Genomic DNA, 20,003 nt, shown 5'->3' on the forward strand with positions numbered 1-20,003 from the left:
AATGCAGCATCAGATGTAAATCTGTTTATATAGGCCTTTATATTTTTTAGGTTTTGCATTTTTTATTGACGTCATATTAAAAATCCAAAATAAAAGTTTCGTATATGAGAAATTTAAATGCTCAAACCCATTCAAATATCGTCGGAACCGTTTCTGTGGTCGGAACCATACTTCCGGGTTCTTGTTTCCCCGGCACGCACGCGCTAACCAGTTGCTAAGTAACCTCTGCAGGGGCTGCGTCGTCACGTCGCTGGATGCTGATGCTGGTGTAGCTAAAACAAAACCAAGCCGGTTTTATCAGCGTCACACGCCGAAACCTTGACCGGGAGGATGGACGAGGGCGCCGACTTGTCCCTGACCATCGCTCACATCGTCCAGCGGCTCAAAGGAAGCCATTTACACTCTCAGATAGAGAGGCAAGCCAAAGTGAGTTAAGTTAGCATGTGGCTAACGATGCCGAGCAGGTAGCTGTCAATCTCAGAGGGGATGTGTAGTTGTTTACTTCCTGTTTACATGGCTGGCTACATAACGAATTTGTCTCCTGTCACAAATTCTTAGGAGTGTTTACATCAACCTGACATAAAATTGGAGTCTTTAAAAGAGGACGTGCGCAGTTTTCTCAAAACATCAGGTAGCCGTATTAATGTGCTAATGTGTTACACTCATATTATTTTTCTTTCTGTGCAGTGCCAATAACGTGTTTACATGTCTTACAGGCTGGGAAAAAAGGCTGCAGAATGCAGTCTATAGAGAACTGCACATGTAAGTGAAACTCAGTCTAAAGTGATAATGTATCTGCACACGTTTTCCCACACTCCATCCACCTATCAGGATCCTGTTCAGTTTTAATTCCTGTGGTTTGCCCTGTCCTTTCAGCAAGCATTACAAGTTCTATTCTGCAGAATCTCTTAGATATGTAAATACCGTCCGTATTGTCCCCTGTGTCTTTCATGAAATGTTTGTATGTTGACTCCAGTTATATAGCCTGTGATTTATTTATCAGGTGTGAAAGGCTTGTTATAGTCACATGTATTATTACACGTGTGTATGTTGAGATGCATAGATCATCTGTGATTATTAGTATTAGTCACATTGCAATCCACAAAATAACAAATTAGTCGTTTTTTTTTACTCCCAGACTCAATGGAGTTGTACGCACCCACGCAACAGCACCCTTAAAGCCACTACACACTACCACGAGTGAAACCTCCTACGGTTCTAGCGTGCAGATGTTTCGTGTGTTTTGTAGATGTTCTGTATCAAGCATCTCCCTGTTATTGTCCCGTCTCAGCTAACACAATGTTTGATTGCAAAACTTATTCACCAGAGCAACTTTCAAGATTCGTCTTGCTTCAGACTGTGACGTGTGTGATCATCTTATCTTATTAACGCCAAACACTCGAAAACACTTGAAACACAAACCATTTCTCGTACGAGGCACACTCATTGTAAAGATCTTTGAGGCCTACTAAAAAGCGCTTTTTGATTTGTATTTTTGTTTTTATTTTGTGGAATTGCTTGTCATGTGCGTGTAACCGTGTGCATTTTACTCGACAAGTACCCGATCTGAGCGCAGAGATGCCAAAAACCAAGCTGAAACCCAGGCAGCTGAACGCACCCAACACGTTGCTTTTGCAGTTCTAAAACAACATCTGTGAGAGGTGCCCCATTCACAGTACAGGTCTTTGTCTCGAGTGTTATGCAATGAACTAGACGATTAAGAAATCTGCACAGACATGTCAGGTGCTGTAGTCTTATGCCCACTCTGGCACTGAGAGTCTCCGTCCCAGTGAACAAGATGCATGTAAGAACAAGTCTTCTGATGCCGTTACGCGCCAGGTGGTTGTGTTATCTGTATCATACTGATTATCATTCAGAACGCTTTGACTCCAACATGTAGATAAGTGTTTTCAGTCACACTGATCTCATACACGGGCGGAGAAATGTGCAGTATGTAAAGATATGCCAGTACAGGCCCAGCCTGTTGCTCTGCCCTGCAGCTCTTCAGCTTTCTAGCTGACTTTTTTTTGCCATACTCCTATCTTACTGCTGTTGAATTTATGTTTTCTCACTTACCAAAAACACAGAACACACAAAACATCAGAATTCACTGGATAACTTTTTTAATAATAATAATAAACTTAATGAGTTAAATGTCGCAGCGACAGTGATTGCTCCGCCCGACGTTTCCTTGTCCACATCTCTCAGTTCGCCGCCTGTCCGCCTCATTCTGTTCAGAGCTCATAAACACAATCTCCTCTGATGTCTCCTCTCTTTCCTGAGTTGCACTTAAAGTAATTGCTGCAATTTATTAGCTACAACTCTAACATCATCCGCTTGGTTTCAGTCACCGTTGTTTGAAGTAGATGAATAAGCCCAGCTGTGGCGTAGACGCCCAGCTGTCTACTAGTGTTTTGGAGCTGTGCAGAAATTGCAGAGCGACACGGACAGAAGTATAAACGCTCACAATTGTGTAGTAAGGTGATGGGCTGTCACGTGTGGCCAGAACAGTCTTGGTATTGACCCTACAGATCTGTGAAACTTTACAGTAGGGATGAAACCATTCCTCCAAAAGACATTCCCCAACTCTGCGTTTTAATTGACACGATGGAGGGCGCCACCATCATCAAAACCATTTACATTCGCATGCGTAGTTGTTGCCCTTACAGAGAAATGATTCCTGCTTCCTTCCCACTCACCGTTGTAAGATTTTCGTCCAAAATCTCTCGCAGGTGTTCTTTTGACTTGAGATCTGGCGTCCGCAAAGGCTGCAGCGTGCGATTCACATCGTTTTCATACTTAGTTAATTATCCAGTGCCATGTAGTTCCCATCAGTGTGTTCAAAACACATTCCACACATCTTTGTAGACCGGTTCTTCTGCTTATCGTACCACTGAACTATCATTAATTTTCATAGCAGAGTTCATTGACTAAAACACAACTTCAATATCCCTCTGTACGTACTGTTGTATGTACTGGCTTTGCAAGTTATTTTGCCTTTAAACACTGATAATGACCATAATCCAGAGTTATGTTGTGTTATGTTATGTTAGCCTGGCATAGTCAGACTCAGTCCTTACCGGTATTTGAGTCAGGTAGCACACAGTTTGGATTTCATTATAGACAGCTTTGAACAGATGCAGACGGCACGCAGAGCCATCTTGCCACAGCACTCAGATGACCAGCGTGACTATGCGGTTGTTACTCATCTGTCCACCGCTGCATAAACCCTGCCCAAGTGATCTGATTAGCCTGATATTCAATTCCCAATGGACCAAGTTTCTTCCACAAAATGTTATGTTGGCGGGGGAAGTTCAAGTTTGCTTCCAGGCTACATTTATTTGCCATTTTAGTTGGGATCCTTATTAGAGTTTTCCAGCTCAGTATCTGTAAGTCTTCAATAAACACGTTGGAAAGTTTTACTGCACCCTTTTATCATTGGAAGTGACCTGACCTCCTCGGTCTATTTAGGCTCTGACTGAAACATTGGCCCCTTAATGCTTTGGAAGAAGGACATATAGCACTGACTAATGCCTCCGTCTTCTAGCCAGCAATCAGTCCTATGCGCTCTTATAGGTGTTTAGATTAGGTTGAATGTTGTTTAACGCACCGAGACCTTGAGTCATTCAATATCCCATGAGCATGCTCAGCTGGAGAAAGACGTGCATCTGGTGGAGATGTGCTCTGACTCATCTGTGGTCTATTTGCGGGCCATTAATGTTCACCGACTGCCTGTTTTAGCAGCAAAAAAATATATCTGCCCACCTTTGTTTGACAGCCTCCTTCTTTTACACACTTTTCTTGTTGAAATAAAACGTTGTTTGTGAATTTGTTGGCTCCAGCTTCTAACGGCCGTCAGTCTTCCTGTAAAAAAAAAACAAAAAAAAAAACAGCGGCATTTTGAGGTATTTACTTGATCGGCCCTTCCATTAATGTACTGTAACGTTCCTTGCCTCCACTCTTGCATTTGCTTATTCTAGCCAGCTGCCTCCGAGCCATCCCACGGCTCCTCCAGAGCATCTGAAAGAGCCGTTGGCCTACATGCGCAAGGCACAGGTCAGTCTGTCTGCTCTTATCTCCGTCACTGCTCGCTCGCGCTTCTTCCGCCTCTCTGGACCTTTATTAGTTTGCCTTCCGAATCCACATCCTGGATCCAAATCTTTTTTTAATCACTTAGGTGTTTGTCCAGTGGTATTTGAAACTAAATGTGTTTGCTGTCTTCCACAGGCCAGCTGGGAGAAGCGTGTCCTCAAAAGCCTGAACAGCATGAGTACAGAGCTTGGACTGCCTCTGGCTCGCATGGTAGCTATTGTCAATCACTGCTAATGCAGCTTAATCACAGCAGATTGCAATTCATGTCTCTGCAGTAGCTGTTGTCATGAAAGGGCCTTCATAATACGGTATTTTCTAACATACCGTAGTTCTTCTAAGCCTGAATTTACTAAGTTCTGAGCTCTTTTAGGGTACTGCGGGACATAGACGACGTAGCCTATGCAGCCTACGCACGCAACCTACGTAGCCCACGCACGCAACCTACGTAGCCCACGCACGCAGCCTACGCAGCCCACGCACATAGGCTACGCAGCCTACGCACGTAACCTACGCACGTAACCTACGCAGCCTGCGCACGTAGCCTACGCCAGTGCGAGGCATTTATACTTTTGCACTCGTCAATCTGGCTTGCTCTGTAAAACGCCACCCAAACACTAGTCAGTGCTGTGTCTTTTTTGCCAGTTGGATTCATTTTTGTATCTACTTCCTGCTTCACTTTCAACAATAGCAACTGAAATTATTAAGACGAGTCATAATAATGTTTGTATCGCTGAACCTCCTCAGTTAACCTTTCCCTGATGTGTTCTATCTTTATGGATCCAAAACAATCAATTTGAAAATTGGGGATGGAGAAGCAGCCGGAAATACTAAAGCGGAAACACGCTACTACCAAGCGGACCAATCACAGCTCTTGTGGTCTGTGTCGCCGCAACACGTAGTCACATTTCTGGAGAGGTGTACGTCAGGCTACGGTGCTAGGGTCTGCGTGCGCTCTGTTCTGTCGCCGCAGCTATGCCGTCAAATTGACGCAGGAGCCTAAACCGCCTATCCGTCTGACATTAACCAAGAATTGGTCGAGCCATTTTCATTCACAGCCTGACCACCTGTTTTCTAGCTGATGCCAACCAAACAATGCAGTCTCCAATCAGTTTTAGTATTTAGTTTGTTTCGTTAACGAAGAAGCGCTTTTCCAATGTCACATTACCAAGCTTGTCTTTCTTCTGCGTGTCATTTCTAAGCTGAAATCCTCTCTTTCCGCCCACTCCACAGAGGCCGGCTGCAGAGCAGAAGGAGCTCACCAACAAATGGAACGAGATGGGCGCGGATGAACCAGGTGTCAAGACATTACCCAGGGGTTTGGCGGCCGGGCAATCCGCCTTTTATGACAGATTAGTGTTGATGTTTTGCGCTGGAGCATTTAACATCCGCTTAACTCATCTTCAAACCAGATCTGCCACTTCCATGTTTGTTTTTTAAGCTGTATTTATCCAGGGAATGCTTTCTTAGTGGCTTGTCTTAGTGTCTATCTATACGCTGATTCTTACTTATAGATAAATGCTTGCTTAAATCATGATTTTAGGTGTCTAAATCATGATCGTTGTGATTTCGTACTACTCCAAGACTATTTTGATTATCAAGCAAAAACACATTTATGAATGGATCGTTGTTAGCTATAGCGGTTACTGTCAGAAGACACGTCTCATACGTCACTATGAAAACCTGAGCTGGTAGATATCAATGAACCAACCATTGTCACTTCGAGCTTGTATGCTTACAAAGAACACTTTAATCCTGTGTCCTAACAGAGCTATCTCAGCTCACTGGCATACAATAACATTTAGGATGTGCCGTTCTCTGTCTGTAAATAGTTTGGACTGTGAATATAGAAGCTGTCCAGACTCCCTGTTCGGGGGAGGCGATAACAAGCAGCGCCGATCCTTCCGTTCAAAACCTTAATATGCCCTTGGTGTTGGACGACACGGCACTTGAATTTACTGCCACTCTGCGACGACAGTGGAAGGAAATCCCACTTGAAGCTTGCCTCACCTCCCCTGTGCTGTCCCTTTGACTTTGTCCAATGTGAATGCATAAACACAGAAGTGGAGCCTCACAGCTGGAGATATTCTAGATTTTTCAGCCGTTTTTCAGCCGTTCAACCTGTTATGAAGTTCAAACACTATTTGCATGTGGAGAATTTGTCTTTGTAAGTGGCAGCATTAAGAAAAGCAAGGTAAAGACTGTCATGTGTTTGTGTTGCTGCAGAATTGGCTCGCGTTAGGCCCGTCTATGCCCCCAAAGACTTTCTGGAGGTAAGCACATTCCTTCCTGCTCGGCTTATTTGTAAAAACTATTTCAATAAAGAGCCAGATCAAAACTAAACCGTTGCTGTCTAAACAGGTGTTAATCAGTTTGCGGAATCCCAACCACGACGGCAGCGAGGACATCGGCGTCCGAAGCCACTGGGGCCTCATCCAGGTCCCCCTCAACGTCAGGGACATCCCACAGCTGGTAGGTATCTGTGGTGCTATCAAGTTTTCCGTGATTACCCTTAAATGTACATCAAGCTGATCCAAGGAATGGTACAATTGATTTAAAATGTGTGGGTTCTTTTGTGTCACTCTTTCAGAGGCGGGCCTACTCTGAGCTCAGCCTGACCACTGGGCAGCTGGGGATTGATGACCATGCACACATTCATCCAGGTATTCACAGAAAGTGCAAATAGACCTCCATGCGAATTAAAGAAACTATTATATTTGCTTTCCAGCCAAGACAGGGAAAAGGTTGAGAATCCTCTGCTCTCTGTGCCACTGAAGTAATACTAGAATGACGCGTTGGTAGCTTTACAGAGCTAAACCTGCAGTAGCTTCCTTGTGGTACCAGTCAAGGCTCTTTTTAGCTTTTTGCGCTGCACTAAAAGGGGGTAGTCTCAATAAATCATTCTCTCTCACATAATACCGCAAATTGACGCACTGTTGAAATTACAAAAGTTATTGAATTTACAATATTTACAACTGGGAGTCTGTGCAAAATCACCATCAGAGCAAAGTCCCATTGGCGACTGTGGCTATGTTTACATGGATGAAAAAAAATCAAAATCATCTGCTTACATGGACGCTAAATAAAATTAATCTGATAAAATCTGTGTTACATAACCCCAACCTGACAACGTCAATGGAAGTGCTGCGTTTTGGACCTGCCCAGTGCGTCGTGCCGCGCGATTTGACAACGCTGAAGTCATTCATGACCAAGACAGACCCACGTTCTCAGCAGCGCTGTCGGCATCATCTGCGATTCTGTTAATCTTTTGAACTCGAAGCTCTAATCAGCAAATCAGAATCTTTTTTGCTACAGAAACTCATGTCGCCCGATGTTTACCCCATGTCAGGGGAGCATACACAGAAAGAACGGATTTGTTTCAACCAGAGAGAAACAACCAGATCAAGTGTTTACATATTAAGCGCTAATATTTTCCTATTGAATGGGTTACCAAACGTTAACACCATCCTTCTTAATTTAGTACAACATTCCTTCTGATTGGGCCGGTCTGTTCAGACTAAGGTGGTATAAAATATTTCCTATTAAACACGTTTGTCGACGAGCCTGGGTCATTCAACAGCTTCTCCATACCCGGCTTAACCCCTTTTCTAGTAGTGAATAATCAGAACTGCTCCGTAATGACTGTTTACCTAATGAACAGAGGTGTTTTAATGGTCTATAAACCGCGCCGGCCCCGTATCAGCTCCCGTTCCTCTCCTGATCCACGCGGCTGTCTGGGATTTCTCAAACGGTATCTCAGCGAAGTCCAGATATTGACTTTGTTGCAGTTCAGGCTTTAAATAGAATTGTATCCACCATCTCTGTGTTTGTAAATCAAACAGATAACACCACCATGAATCAGTTACATTCTGTCCTTCTTGTCCCTGTGCAGACTTGTTTGAAAACGACTATGTTCAAATCGGGAAAAAAGGTCAGTGCTCGCTGTTTGGTTTTTATATTTATCCTTTTGTTAAAAAAAAAAAGAAAAAAAAGGTTATTATTTAAATGAGATATTGCATGTAAATGCACGTTAATACACCTTTTACACAATTCCTTCAATTTCTCAATCCGCCATCTCAGAATAATTAGAGAAACTTAAGGCTACAGTCTCGATCCTACTAAATTTAGACATTTTGGTTTTATTTTTACATTAAAGAGTCTTTTATCTGGAAGGCCTTATAATGACAAAAGGGTGATTATATCCACATTGACCCATTTAGTGCAGAGAACGCATTTGTCTGACTGACAACCGCACACGACCTCATCTGCTGCCTTTAATAAATGCTTTGCCCTCTCAGGTGTTGTAATCGGTAAGAGGGTCACTTTAACTAATAATTCATTGCTCTGCTATCAGCTCGGAATAAACACCAACCTTATTATAGACCCTGTTCAAACATCAAACGTCAGGAATCTTAAAAACACAGCCTGATATTGTATATACATATCCATGTGGCCTCGGCCTACTGTTTCAATCCCAGGTCAGCTCCCGGGCTGCCACTTTTCTAGGCCAAGTCTTAAGTGCACTCAAATCGGAAATTTAAGAGGCAAGGAGTGTGTTGGTTTATGTTATGGCTGGCCAGCACCTTAAGCCTAAGGCCACGTGTTTTCGGCTACTGTCAAAGCGGAGATTTAGGGTCGAATAGAGCGCGCGCCTGAGCGTTCTTTGGAAAGTCGTGTTGTAGTCACCGTGATAGAAAGGCCTGTGTTAGGATTTTTACTGTTTATGCGTTCTTTGAGGGCTGTGGATTTAGATGTTTATATAACACATTTGTGCTAATTTCGTTTGTCTCTCTGTTTTTTGGACGCATTGCTTTGAAAGAAAAAGCTCTATTTCATGTACTAATGGGGAGATTTCTAGGTTTTTCTTGGAGATGACAAAGCTCTTAACAGTCTTAGGGCTGAACCGCCTGCATTTTCCCAGCTTGTTTCTTGCAGGTTAGCATTTCAAATTTAAGGATTTCCTGCTCCTATTGTTGCTCTTTAGTTTTAGCTTCATAGCTTGACTTAAAGGTAATGCAATGTTTAAGAGATTAGTATGGGATCTTAACACTATGAGCAGCAAAAGTTGAAGAACAGCCGAGGGGAGCCAGTTACATCGTTGGCGAGCCGCTGCTGAAGCGTTGCTTTAACGCTCCTTCCAGTTGTTACGCCGTCATTCTGTTTAAATACGGTTGAAACAGACGCGTGATTGGTTGACACGTTGAAGGAAGTTGAAGCCAACTCAGCTTCCATTTATAGCGAGTCACATCCATCACGCGCCGACCGGCGTCCACCATTGGTTTGTAGCCTCTTATCCCCAGATTCCATTGAAAACGACTTTCTGTGTTTCACAAGTAACAACGGGTCTCATACGTGGAGGTTGCCTTCCAGCACAAAGGAGTAACATTCAGTAATACACAGGATAAGATGTTATAATCCCTTGTGCCAAAATCCCAGGCAAAACACATTTAGAGGCCCTGTTCAGCTAAGAGACCCTACCAAACCTATGGTCATATAATATGACAATTAACCTATAATCTACATAAACTAAGTAAAAGCTGCTGGCTTGTAAGCCCATTGAGCAGCATAGTTCAGACATTGTAAAACATTAACTAAACGCTGCTGGCTTGTATGGCCCGCTCAGCAGCTAACCATAGCTACCACGTAACAAGAAGACAACAGCAGTATGCAGCATGTCATTGGGGTTTTCGAGTGGGCACCTCCCTTCACCGATGTTTCGTTAAGTTAGGCCTACGACACCTCGAGAAGGCTTAACCGTGACTTCCAGCGTCCTGGAGTCACCCCCCTCAGCCTTTTGCACCGACGTATCAACTAGTCTGTTTTTAACCAAGTAACTAGACAACCTCTGTGCCACAACACTGAAGAAAATCTTCCCCTCAACATTAAGCAGACTAATTAGTCTAAACTGGCTTATTTCCAATGAGTCCCTCTCTTTGGGAATAAAAATCCCCCCTGCCCTGCGCCATGCCTTGGGAATAACCTGTTTCTTCCATACTACTTTCATCAATTTCCACAGGAACCTCAGCACATCTGGTGCACTCTTATACACAGCCGGTAGGGGACCCCATTAGGTCCCGGGGCTGAAGAGGCTCTTGCACGTCTTACCACTTCTTGAACCTCTTTCCACCTTAATGGGCTGTCATCACACTGGCTAACTATTTCACCAATAGGTGGAATATCAGAGGGTAGTGCCAACTTTCTAAACCTGTCCGTATCTTTATGCACCTCCTCCAAGTACTCCTCAAGCCTCTCTTTTGGTACCGTGAGGCTACCATTCTTTTCCTTACTAAATAGTGACTTCACAAACCTAAATGGGTCCTTATAAAATGCTAATCTAGCTCGCTCTTTCCTTTTCCTAGTTTTCCTAATGTTCTCCGCCCTTCTTAACGCTGCCAATCGCTTCCTAACATCTGCCTGTAAACAATCAATACCTTCCTTCTCTTCAGCTGTAGCTTTCCTCCACTGCTTCTTAAGGAGTCTCCTCTCCTGTACGAGCCTATCGATCTCTTGCTGACGCCTCGATCTAACCACCTGTCCCTCTTGTTTCTTCTGTTTCTCAACCACACCAAATCTTTCCTTACCATAACCATAAATAATATCTCCCATTTTCTCCAACTTACTCTCCGCCGTCCCTTTAAGTCTACCTAGTACACTACCCAAATCACTATTGATGTCCTCCCACTGCCTAATATCTGATGCACCTGGCCATTTGATCCTTGCTTTCTGACCGCTAATTTTCTCCCTTTTTGGCTGGCTGGCCTCTCTGTCTGCCTCAGTGCTTGTACCTGCCTCAACATTAGGGGTGCTGATGTCCTGCGAACTGTGGGTTAACTCCTGTCGCTGGACTTCAACCGACTGACTTAATGCACAAAATAGAAGTAAAACTAATAAAACATTGATCTCAAATCATGAGAAGATGTTAGAGGCTTTAGCATACTGTATTGTATTGTATGTATTTTTATGGATGAATGATCATTTTTTTGCTCAGTTTTTTAATAAATAAAATTTTATTTTCCATCATCATTATAAATATTATATTTAATAATATTTCATTTGAAATGATGAAACTGAGAAAGTCATTGCTTTTTACATTTTTGCTTCACAGGGTGTAATATAATTTTGCTCGTAAATATACTTCTTATTTGTTTTTGTGTTTAAAACATTTTACAAGGATGGAGCCACTTAGCTTAGCATAAATACTGGACGAGGGGGGGCAGGTGGGACAGTTATTTCGTGCACGTTCCTCTCACCGTCCTTTTTCTTGTGTAGTGCTTGTGGAGCAGGACAGCGCCGCAGCGCAGCAGTACAGCAGGCAGGGCTGCCCCACCGGGCTCCGTGCAGACCTGTGGGCCCTCATCCTCAATTCCACAAACCAGCCACAGGTACAGTAGCGTACAGACACACACACACACACACGGCTGAGTTTGACTCCGACGGCTGCTGTCAGTGTTTGCTATAAAGCAGCCGCGCACACACAGCTGCAGCGATTCCCAAACTGCGTGTTTACTACAGGCTTCAGCTCTTTTCAGTTATCTGGGCCTTTGTGTATATGTTTCAGTGGAGGCTCCTGCCAGCGCTTTTCGTTTTATACCGTAGCGTTTACATTGTGGACAGAAAAAAAAAACAACAACGTGTGACACAAAACACCCACTGACCTATTATTCCTACACGATCTGCATTCTCGCAGCCGTGCTATTTATCTTAGCCCGGCTTGTCCCGCGCGCGCAAATGTTGAGATAATCGAATGCTTTTGCTCAGTAAGCCCAAACAGTGCGGCTGCCTGCCTGTGTGGCAAGGGCCTGTGTAAACGCCGGGATCCACCAGAGGCTTACGTTGGGTCCAGGTCGATAAAACAGTGCTTGTGATTGGGAGATTGATTTGCTGGGGAGACTTACAGGGAGCATAGTGAGGTCTGGAGAGTGTTAGCATGGCTCTGGGCAACTCGGGGCAAACACATTAAACAGTCACTGTTGGCGAGTGACAAGCAGTCTGCATCTCCTCAGCTATATCATGGATTTTACTTTGCCGAGGTTTATCAATTTATATTCATTGATAAATATGTAGAGGTTTTGTCATAGTGCCTAGCCTGTGTGTCCTACCGCTGACTCTTTTACTCTCTGGCCTAGAAAGTGAACCGCCGTGACCCACGTTTCAACTTTAAAACCCGGCAAGACGTACGATCAGCTCTAAGTATTTTTCGCCGAACGTCTTCCCCTGATGCTGTCCATGTCGCCGCGAATGTCTCAAACTCGCCATGTCTGTTTCTGCTCTTACATCCGCACCGCAGATCACTGCCAAGGTGCTTCACAGCCGTCACACAGGACATTTTTATTGCTCCCCCTGTTCTCTGGTTCATTTATGATAACCTGTCCCAAACCGGAGGCGAGTTTGAGTTTAACCATGTGGTCGGAAACGCGACACCGCTCCGTTAAACTTCTCCTGCTGTCATCACAGTCGGGGAGAACACATCGGGTTGATTTAGCAGCATCCGTTAAGAGGGTGAAGAGGGTTTTTAAAAAAAAAAAAAAAAAAAATGTAAATGAGTGACAACAGGATTAACATTAACTTCGTAAACAAATGTTTTGTCACACGTTTGATAAATGGCGTGCTGTTTCTGCTCTCATATAGCATGCTGGTTCTTTTCAGGATGTGATGCATTATGAACAGCTGAAGGCTGGAGTCATACAACACGACCTGCTAGTGGACAACCTCATCTATAAGGTAAGCTCGTCTGCACGTGCAGTTACAGTAAATGAACACCTTTTCTGGTAACCTTTGGAGTCACACTGTTGAATCATACCTCCGTTTTTAACACAAATATCAGATGTTACTTTAAATGTTCAGCTCTTCGCTTTCAGCTATAAAATATTAATATTGCTGCTCCTTTTCCGAAATGCCTGGGCCAACAGGATGTGAAGCTCACCGCCAGTAATGATGACTACTACTTTGTGTTTGAAGACTTCCTCTATCAGGTCGGTTCTCTCTTTCCCACATCAGCAGTTTTCCCTAGAAATGACACAACCTTGACATCAGCATGGTTTAATTGTTCTCATTAGGGTTTTTGTGAATCACATTTAGGAAGACATAGCTGTTAATAGATACTCCTTCACATTTTTGTTGAAGTTATGGGTTGTAAGTGTTGTCTACATAGAGTCTCAAAACAATGAAATACAAACACTGACTTTATTTTACAGTTCAAATAAATCCGTATCCAAACGGGACTAGTATTACCTCTAGTTATTTTTATTAATTGTAGGAGTTTGTCTGTGATCTTAGAGTTCTTAGTCCTAGGATTATAGATTATAGGTTGTGTTGGCAATTATATATGAACGCTTGGACCATTGGAAGAGCAAAATCCCTAAGGGTGATGAGCTGGTTGTGGTGTAACGGGTGGAAGCAGACCGAAGCAGAGCCTTGATATCACATCCAGGTGGATGTCAGTAGCTTTGAATAAAACACAGAGTTTTTTAGAGAGAGCACAGACATAGAGGAGTCATTTCTAAATCACATGACGCCTCCAGGCACTACTAATCTAGTGCGAATAGAGTGGTACTGTGCATGTCATAACAAAATAATCGTAAAAATATTGTCTTCCGTTTTCTGCTGGATATGCATGTGCTTAAACGTCAGCCGGGATTCGACTGCTCCAAACTTGACACGGGTCAACACCACTTTTTCACGTCCGATACTGATACTGCAACCTGGAGAATCAGCTGATACAGTCAATATTAAGTTTGTCTTGGTGTTCTCCTTTCTGTGATGATTCATCAAGTGTTTCTGACTCACTTGCTTCCGACCTCGAAACACCCAACAGCTTTGACTGGTCTTTAAATGTCACCTCAGAGCTGATGACAGGTCTCACTCATGTTCCACTACTGTTCACGTGACACAAGTTCATTCAAAGTTTAGGCTTACGGATCTAACCGATGCATTATCCGACCCAAAGATTTTGTCCAGTACCGATGCTGAGTATCGTAAAGCGCTCATCTCCCCCTCAAACATTTGAACTCCGTTCACCGTCGCCTAACGACAGTTGCTGTACGACTGCTTTCCTCCTTATCTACAGTTACATATTTCGGCCCAGACATGGCTGTGACCTCGTCTTATTAGCCCCTCCGGTAGGCAATGCTCTGTTTGCATTTGGTGCTCGGCTGATAACCACTCAAATACGCCAGCAACCGGTTTATTCAGCACCTATTAGCCTGTCCTGCTCCTTGGCGGCTAACCAATGATTACACAGGTGTATCAAGAACAAAGCTCCTCTGTCCCTGTCAATATTGACTAATGGTCAACTCGCTAGGCAGTGAAAGAATCCACTCGGTGGCGTGAGAGCCTGCGTTCGGGGTCGTTCGAGAGTTAGAAGAAGCTTCTAAGAACCGGGGATTGGACTTGGGGATGGGGTCATTTTGAATATCTTTCTTTCTTTCTTTCTACGGAAACATGGGGAATTGATGGAGAATGCCTCACAGTATATAACCTATCTAACAGACAAAAAGTTATAGACCACCCTGATCTTATACTCGGCAAATAATCCTAAAGGTCAAATGAAAACATTTTCTCCTGTAGCCCTCATCTGCCATCATTTTAAGTATTCCACTTTTAATCAGCTGAAAGATGATTCTTCTCTGTAATGTAATTTGTCTCGAGTGGCGGTCGGAAATGAAATCTGCTCTCAAAAAGACGCAGAAATTGGGACTGTAGCGGAAAGAGCTCCCACTTATTCGGCCGTTCTGTGGAGCAAGCATCCACTCGGGGGCTCGGTTTCCGCCTGCCTCAGTCCGCCCTGAAACGCTGGCTCCAGGTGCGCTGCCTTAATAGAGGCCTTACCCAAGAGGAAACGAGGCCGCTCAAGGCCACATCACCAGCGCCAGAGCAAATAAAAGATTATTAACTACTGTCTCCCTTATCCCCTGTCGTCAGGCGAGGGTACGATTACATGTTGAGCACGTGGGTGTCGGACAGAGATGGAAAAAAAAAAAGAGTGAAAGATGATGTTTTTTGTGTTTAAAAAAAAAAAAACCCTCCCTACATTTTCCACGTAAAGTGTGAGTCCTCCTGTTCCCAGGTGCTGCTCTGCTTCTCCCGTGACACCGCCGTCTTGGATCACTTCAAGTACAACAGTGCCACTCCTCCCAAATCCTACATCCAGGGTGAGATGATGTGCTCTTCTTTCAGCCCACAGGACACGTACTCCTCGTAGACACACGCCGCATCGTAGCAGGAGCTCTGAGGAGTGCCACTTCACTCCGATGACCTTACGCGTTCGCCCGCGCAGGCGTCTTTGCGCGTAGATGGGTATTATGGGAATTAGGGAGCCAGACACGGCGCTCCGAATCTTACTTATCAGCGTCTTTGTGTGTCTGTCCCGCAGGGAAAGTGGGAGATGAGGAGTGTGCTGTTGTTTATCCGCCCAACGGTGAGCCTGCATCAAATTACTTTATGTTCTGACAATGAGCTGCGTAGGTGCAGCAGATATTTATTGTTCTGATGCGTACAAAATGCACTGCCTTCAATGCACTTACTTGAAAATCTCATTTGAACAGGTGTCATCCCCTTTCACGGGTTTTCCATGTACGGTGAGTGCGTTCCGCTGCTTCATCGTGCTCCCCTTCCAGGTAGAGAACACATTGATCAGGATGTAACAGGAAGTTTGTGCGTGTTTATCCCCACAGTGGCGCCGTTGTGCTTCCTGTACAACGAGCCGTCTAAACTGTACAGCGTATTCAGGGAGATGTACATCCGCTACTTCTTCAGGCTGCACTCCATCTCGTCCTCCCCCTCTGTAAGTTTTTCCAGAGGAACCTCTTAAATATTCTGCTCTCCCGCCTCCGCGCGTGGACCTCACGCTGTCGCACGTGTGCTCCCGCAGGGTATAGTGTCTCTGTGCCTGCAGTTCGAGCGGCTGCTCCAGACCCACCTCCCTCAGCTCTTCTATCACCTTCGACAGATCGGGGCGCAGCCGTGAGTTGCCTGCACGCCGCTTTATCCTGCTGCCTTTTGTTTGGCCTCAGCAGTGCTGAATGATGGGCTTGAAGAGTAATTCACCACCAGTGAATTATTTATATAAATCAACAACTAGCGGTCGTTAGTTCTATTTTGGACATCTCTCCCAAACATCCTTTGTCTGAAATCTTCACCAACACGTGCAGAATATCACTGAAGCTAAACAGAAACCTCGCACACTGCACTGGTAAAATTTGATATTGCCATGGAAACCGTGGTATCCTGAATAACACTTTCTTCTTCCTCCGAGTAAACCTGTCTCCAGTGGTGCATTTTGCAGTGATAAAGACATCAGTTTCATGGATGCGGCTCAGCATTTCCACTTCATATTCGTGCACACCGATCAGCCGTAACATTATGACCCACGAAGCGAATAACAATGACGTCTCATTACATTTATGATGAATTTTTCTTCAAGGAAACCTGCTTCCTGACATTTATATGGATGCTGCTTTGATATATACCACCACCTGAACATTGCTAGCAGAACAGAAAAGGGGTGATCTTGCATCCTGGTACCATACGTTCCCTAGATTCACACTCAACTGTCCATCCAAACAACCTAAATGTGATAATACATCAGACCAAGCCACTTCTTCCCGTTGCTGTGTAGTTGAGTTCTGGTGTCCACTGGACAGGGGTCGGTATGGGTGCCCCAACTGGCTACGCAGCAACACACAAAAGCTTCAGTAGCTCATGTATTCGTTCAGACCCCTCCTTCGGCAGTGAGCCTCAAGACCCCGTCGCTGCTTCATTCCTTCCATGGACCACATCTGATAGGTACTGACCAAAGCAGACTGGGAACTCTGACTCAGTCGTCTAGCCGTCACAATCTGGCCCTCGTCAAAGTCGCTCAAATTCCTTCTCCTGCTTCTAGCGTCATCTTTAAGGACAAAATGTTCAGTTCCTGCCGAGTATTTCCCACCCACTCACGGGTGCCGTGATAACCAGACAATCCGTATTATTCACTTGACTGTTGTGTCATAATGTTATGGGCGATGTTGACATACGATTAAATTATCTTCCTGTTTATTTCTTACCGTACATCATCATGCACCATGCACAAAGATTTCGTTCTTGGAAGGTCACGGGCTTGTTGCCGTCCTCTACTAATGAGCTACTGCCATCTTGTGTTGAAAGGCTGGAACCACATTTTCATTGAATATTTCATGGAAGCTTAAATAATTAATATTGCGCAAAATGGTGTCGTTTTATCTGCTTTTACGTGCCAACAAGTTACATTTGAAAGAAATCTAATTAGATCTTTGTAGATTTCCTTTCTTTTCTAACAGATGTGATGTTTCTGGCTCCAGGTTGCGTATAGCCTTCAAGTGGATGGTGCGGGCCTTTTCTGGCTACCTCTCCACTGATCAGCTGCTGCTTCTTTGGGATCGAATCCTCGGGTACGATTCGCTGGAGGTAGTCGCAGGTAGGCAAATATAACCCTCACTGACAAACTACGGAGTAAATCTAGATCTTGATATTTGCACTGACACCAGTTTAATCTCTTCCTACATGTTCTTCCTCCTCCTCCTCCAGTTCTAGCAGCTGCCGTGTTTGCCTTTCGAGCCGAGAACCTGATGGAGGTGACGTCGCTGGCCTCAGCCGAGGTATGTCCGTCTCACGTACGACTCCTGTATGTGTTTGAAACTTGGGCTCCAGCCCTCTCCCTGTCCCCCCACATACTCCTGGAGGGCTGTAAATAGCCGCTAATGACCGGCCAGGACCAGTAACCCGGTCTTCCGAATGTCTGAAAAAACCCGACACCTAAGAACCCTCACCTTCTCACCCCGCCCCTGCGCAACCGGCCCACCACCGCCGTAGCCTCCATTTCCCAACACCGCTTAAAAGCTGGCTTAAAACTTGTGTCAATTCCATCCAGGAGAATCCATAATAAGCGTCTCTATAGCCCTAAAAGTGAGTCTAGCCGCTGATGGCTTCTTCTTCACTCATGTTGCGTTGTTACAGTAATCAGAAACGCAATTCCTGTACATGCCTGTCCTGTATACATCACCCGCTCTGATACAGTGGGCCCGCTATCATATGACTGAAACCAAGACTATGCCATAAGATGACTCGCCTCGCTGTCACCCCCCTCTTCCCCCGAGGGTGAGGGGGTTAAACTACGATGTGACGCATGAGGTCGACACGCACATCTGCTGCTTTAAGATGGTGGCCGGCACTGTTTGCTTGCTCATTTACCACCTGCCCCCAGTAGAGAGAAGCTACCATAACACACTGCTCCTTATCTTATATTTAGAACCTCGGGCCCAGCGTTGAAATATTAAACCCTCTCTCTAAACACGATAGGGTCCCTAAATTTAATCTCCCACCGATCCCAAAAGGACAGGGTGGGGAGCGGTGTGCTCTTAAGCGTGGATTGTCGCTTCCCAAGGATCCTGCATCATCATTATGCACGCCGCCCTGTGTGCTTCTTTTTTTAAATGCTGAACTATGTCTCTTGGGAAGGGGGAGGGCGCGCTTCATAGCTTCCCATGGGCTTGTTGAGCTGAGGTGAGACTGGTCAGGAGGGGCGGAAAAATTTCGATGACAAGTCTCATTTGTGTTTTTCTTTTTTTCTGTCTCCGACAAACACTTCGACCGCAGGCTGTCCTCGCTGACCTGTCAACGCTGAAGGTCATGCCACTCATCCAGATCTTTCTCTTTGCCACTGCCATCTGAAGAACGCCGGGGGAACTTGTACGGGTGGTGCGTACCGCTCGGACGATGAAGCTAGAAGAACGCCACTTTGCTCCGCCACAAACGCACCGACGCGACGTCCACCGAGAAACCGAAGCCGCGCGCTGGTTCAAGCGAAAAGCCAAACCCATCTTTAGCATGTGTGCACCACAAATAGTCAACACTCAGTATCGTGTTTGAAGATATTATACAGTATGTCAGTATAGCGAACACGCCAGTGGGGCTAAGCTAGCCTCCTTAAGCCATACGCTCTGCAGGGAAGACGATCTGCACAGCAGTGCTCGGATCAGCTGATTAGGAGATGGGTTGCACCAAGCAGTAATTGTGTTGCGACAGAACAACAGTAACGTCTCCAAGCTTGGCTAAATTAAGTGTTAATTAGCTCTTGCAATTTATTCTGCTCTGTGACTCCATCGCATTATAATGCCATTAGATAATGCTACTGCTGATGAATGAGGAGATTGGAGGCACTGGTCTGTGCCAGCGTCTTCAGACACTGTTACTCACATAATGTATTTATGAAGGAATCACATATTACTGCACCCTTAAGGGACATTTAGCGCCTTCAGTGCCAATATGTATTTTCAATTTCAAATCATGCACTTCGAATGTATTCACCTATTCTGTAATGTCGTTTTTTTTTTAAATACCTCATTAATAATAGTATTCTTTGAGCGTCAATAGTGTTTTTCTGCTAAATTAAATAATGAAATGAAATAAAGTTTTGTTGCATTAATGACTTTGACCTTTGCATGTAGAGACATTTTTAGTCCCTGTTTCCTCAGCATATTTGTTGCTGATCTTTCCTTCTCCTTTAACTGACTGTTTTTCTCACGTTGTGTGACAGGGTAAATATTTGGACAGGGCGTACTGTACTCTGGAAGCTCACCACAGTCATTTCTAGAGAAAAGCAGAATGGGTAAGTGACAGGAGGCAGCATTCAGCGACTTGACTGACTCCCCCAGTCCTCCTCCTACACCAAGCATCTGCTCTATTCCTCCTTTCGTTGTTGGCTGCCTTCCTCCCCGGTGCCCCCTCCGCGGGCTCGTATCGAATTATGCTGTTCTTCTCTTTCGTCTCTCCCTCTCCTCGTTTCTGCTGCATCTGCCACCTGTTTACTAGGACTCCCACGGCATGACTGTTTTATCAGCCGTGCACCTCCTTTGGCCCCCGCAAGTCTGTTTCTCCTGAGACAAGTATTACCTGCTGCG

General features: G+C 44.8%; 1 protein-coding gene across 4 annotated transcripts; it reads left to right on the forward strand.

Moving 5' to 3' along the window:
• The first annotated feature begins 67 nt into the window (after positions 1 to 67).
• Positions 68 to 19,491, forward strand: tbc1d19 (TBC1 domain family, member 19). 4 transcript variants are annotated; one of them, XM_084550394.1, is made up of 21 exons: positions 77 to 426; positions 559 to 631; positions 717 to 762; positions 3,981 to 4,056; positions 4,228 to 4,302; positions 5,323 to 5,386; positions 6,316 to 6,362; positions 6,451 to 6,561; positions 6,680 to 6,752; positions 7,982 to 8,020; positions 11,359 to 11,471; positions 12,736 to 12,810; positions 12,999 to 13,061; positions 15,155 to 15,239; positions 15,461 to 15,505; positions 15,633 to 15,665; positions 15,762 to 15,871; positions 15,959 to 16,050; positions 17,406 to 17,521; positions 17,632 to 17,702; positions 18,700 to 19,491. In XM_084550394.1, exons 1-21 carry the CDS (start codon positions 331 to 333, stop codon positions 18,772 to 18,774), a joined length of 1,578 nt encoding a protein of 525 aa, XP_084406520.1. In that variant the 5' UTR covers positions 77 to 330; the 3' UTR covers positions 18,775 to 19,491. The 4 variants fall into 4 exon arrangements, with proteins under 4 accessions (XP_084406517.1, XP_084406519.1, XP_084406518.1 ...); XM_084550393.1 differs by having other exon boundaries at positions 71 to 426; positions 15,633 to 15,871; XM_084550392.1 differs by having other exon boundaries at positions 72 to 426; positions 3,981 to 4,302.
• The last annotated feature ends 512 nt before the right edge of the window (positions 19,492 to 20,003 follow it).

Source organism: Chelon labrosus (assembly GCF_963514085.1).
Source record: "Chelon labrosus genome assembly, chromosome: 1".
Lineage (NCBI taxonomy): Eukaryota > Metazoa > Chordata > Actinopteri > Mugiliformes > Mugilidae > Chelon > Chelon labrosus.

Coding starts and splice junctions, on each gene's coding strand:
- tbc1d19 (XM_084550391.1), top strand. CDS start 331: ATGGACGAGGGCGCCGACTTGTCCCTGACCATCGCTCACATCGTCCAG. Junction 427..558: donor AGATAGAGAGGCAAGCCAAA/GTGAGTTAAGTT, acceptor ACAAATTCTTAG/GAGTGTTTACATCAACCTGA. Junction 4,303..5,322: donor GACTGCCTCTGGCTCGCATG/GTAGCTATTGTC, acceptor CCCACTCCACAG/AGGCCGGCTGCAGAGCAGAA.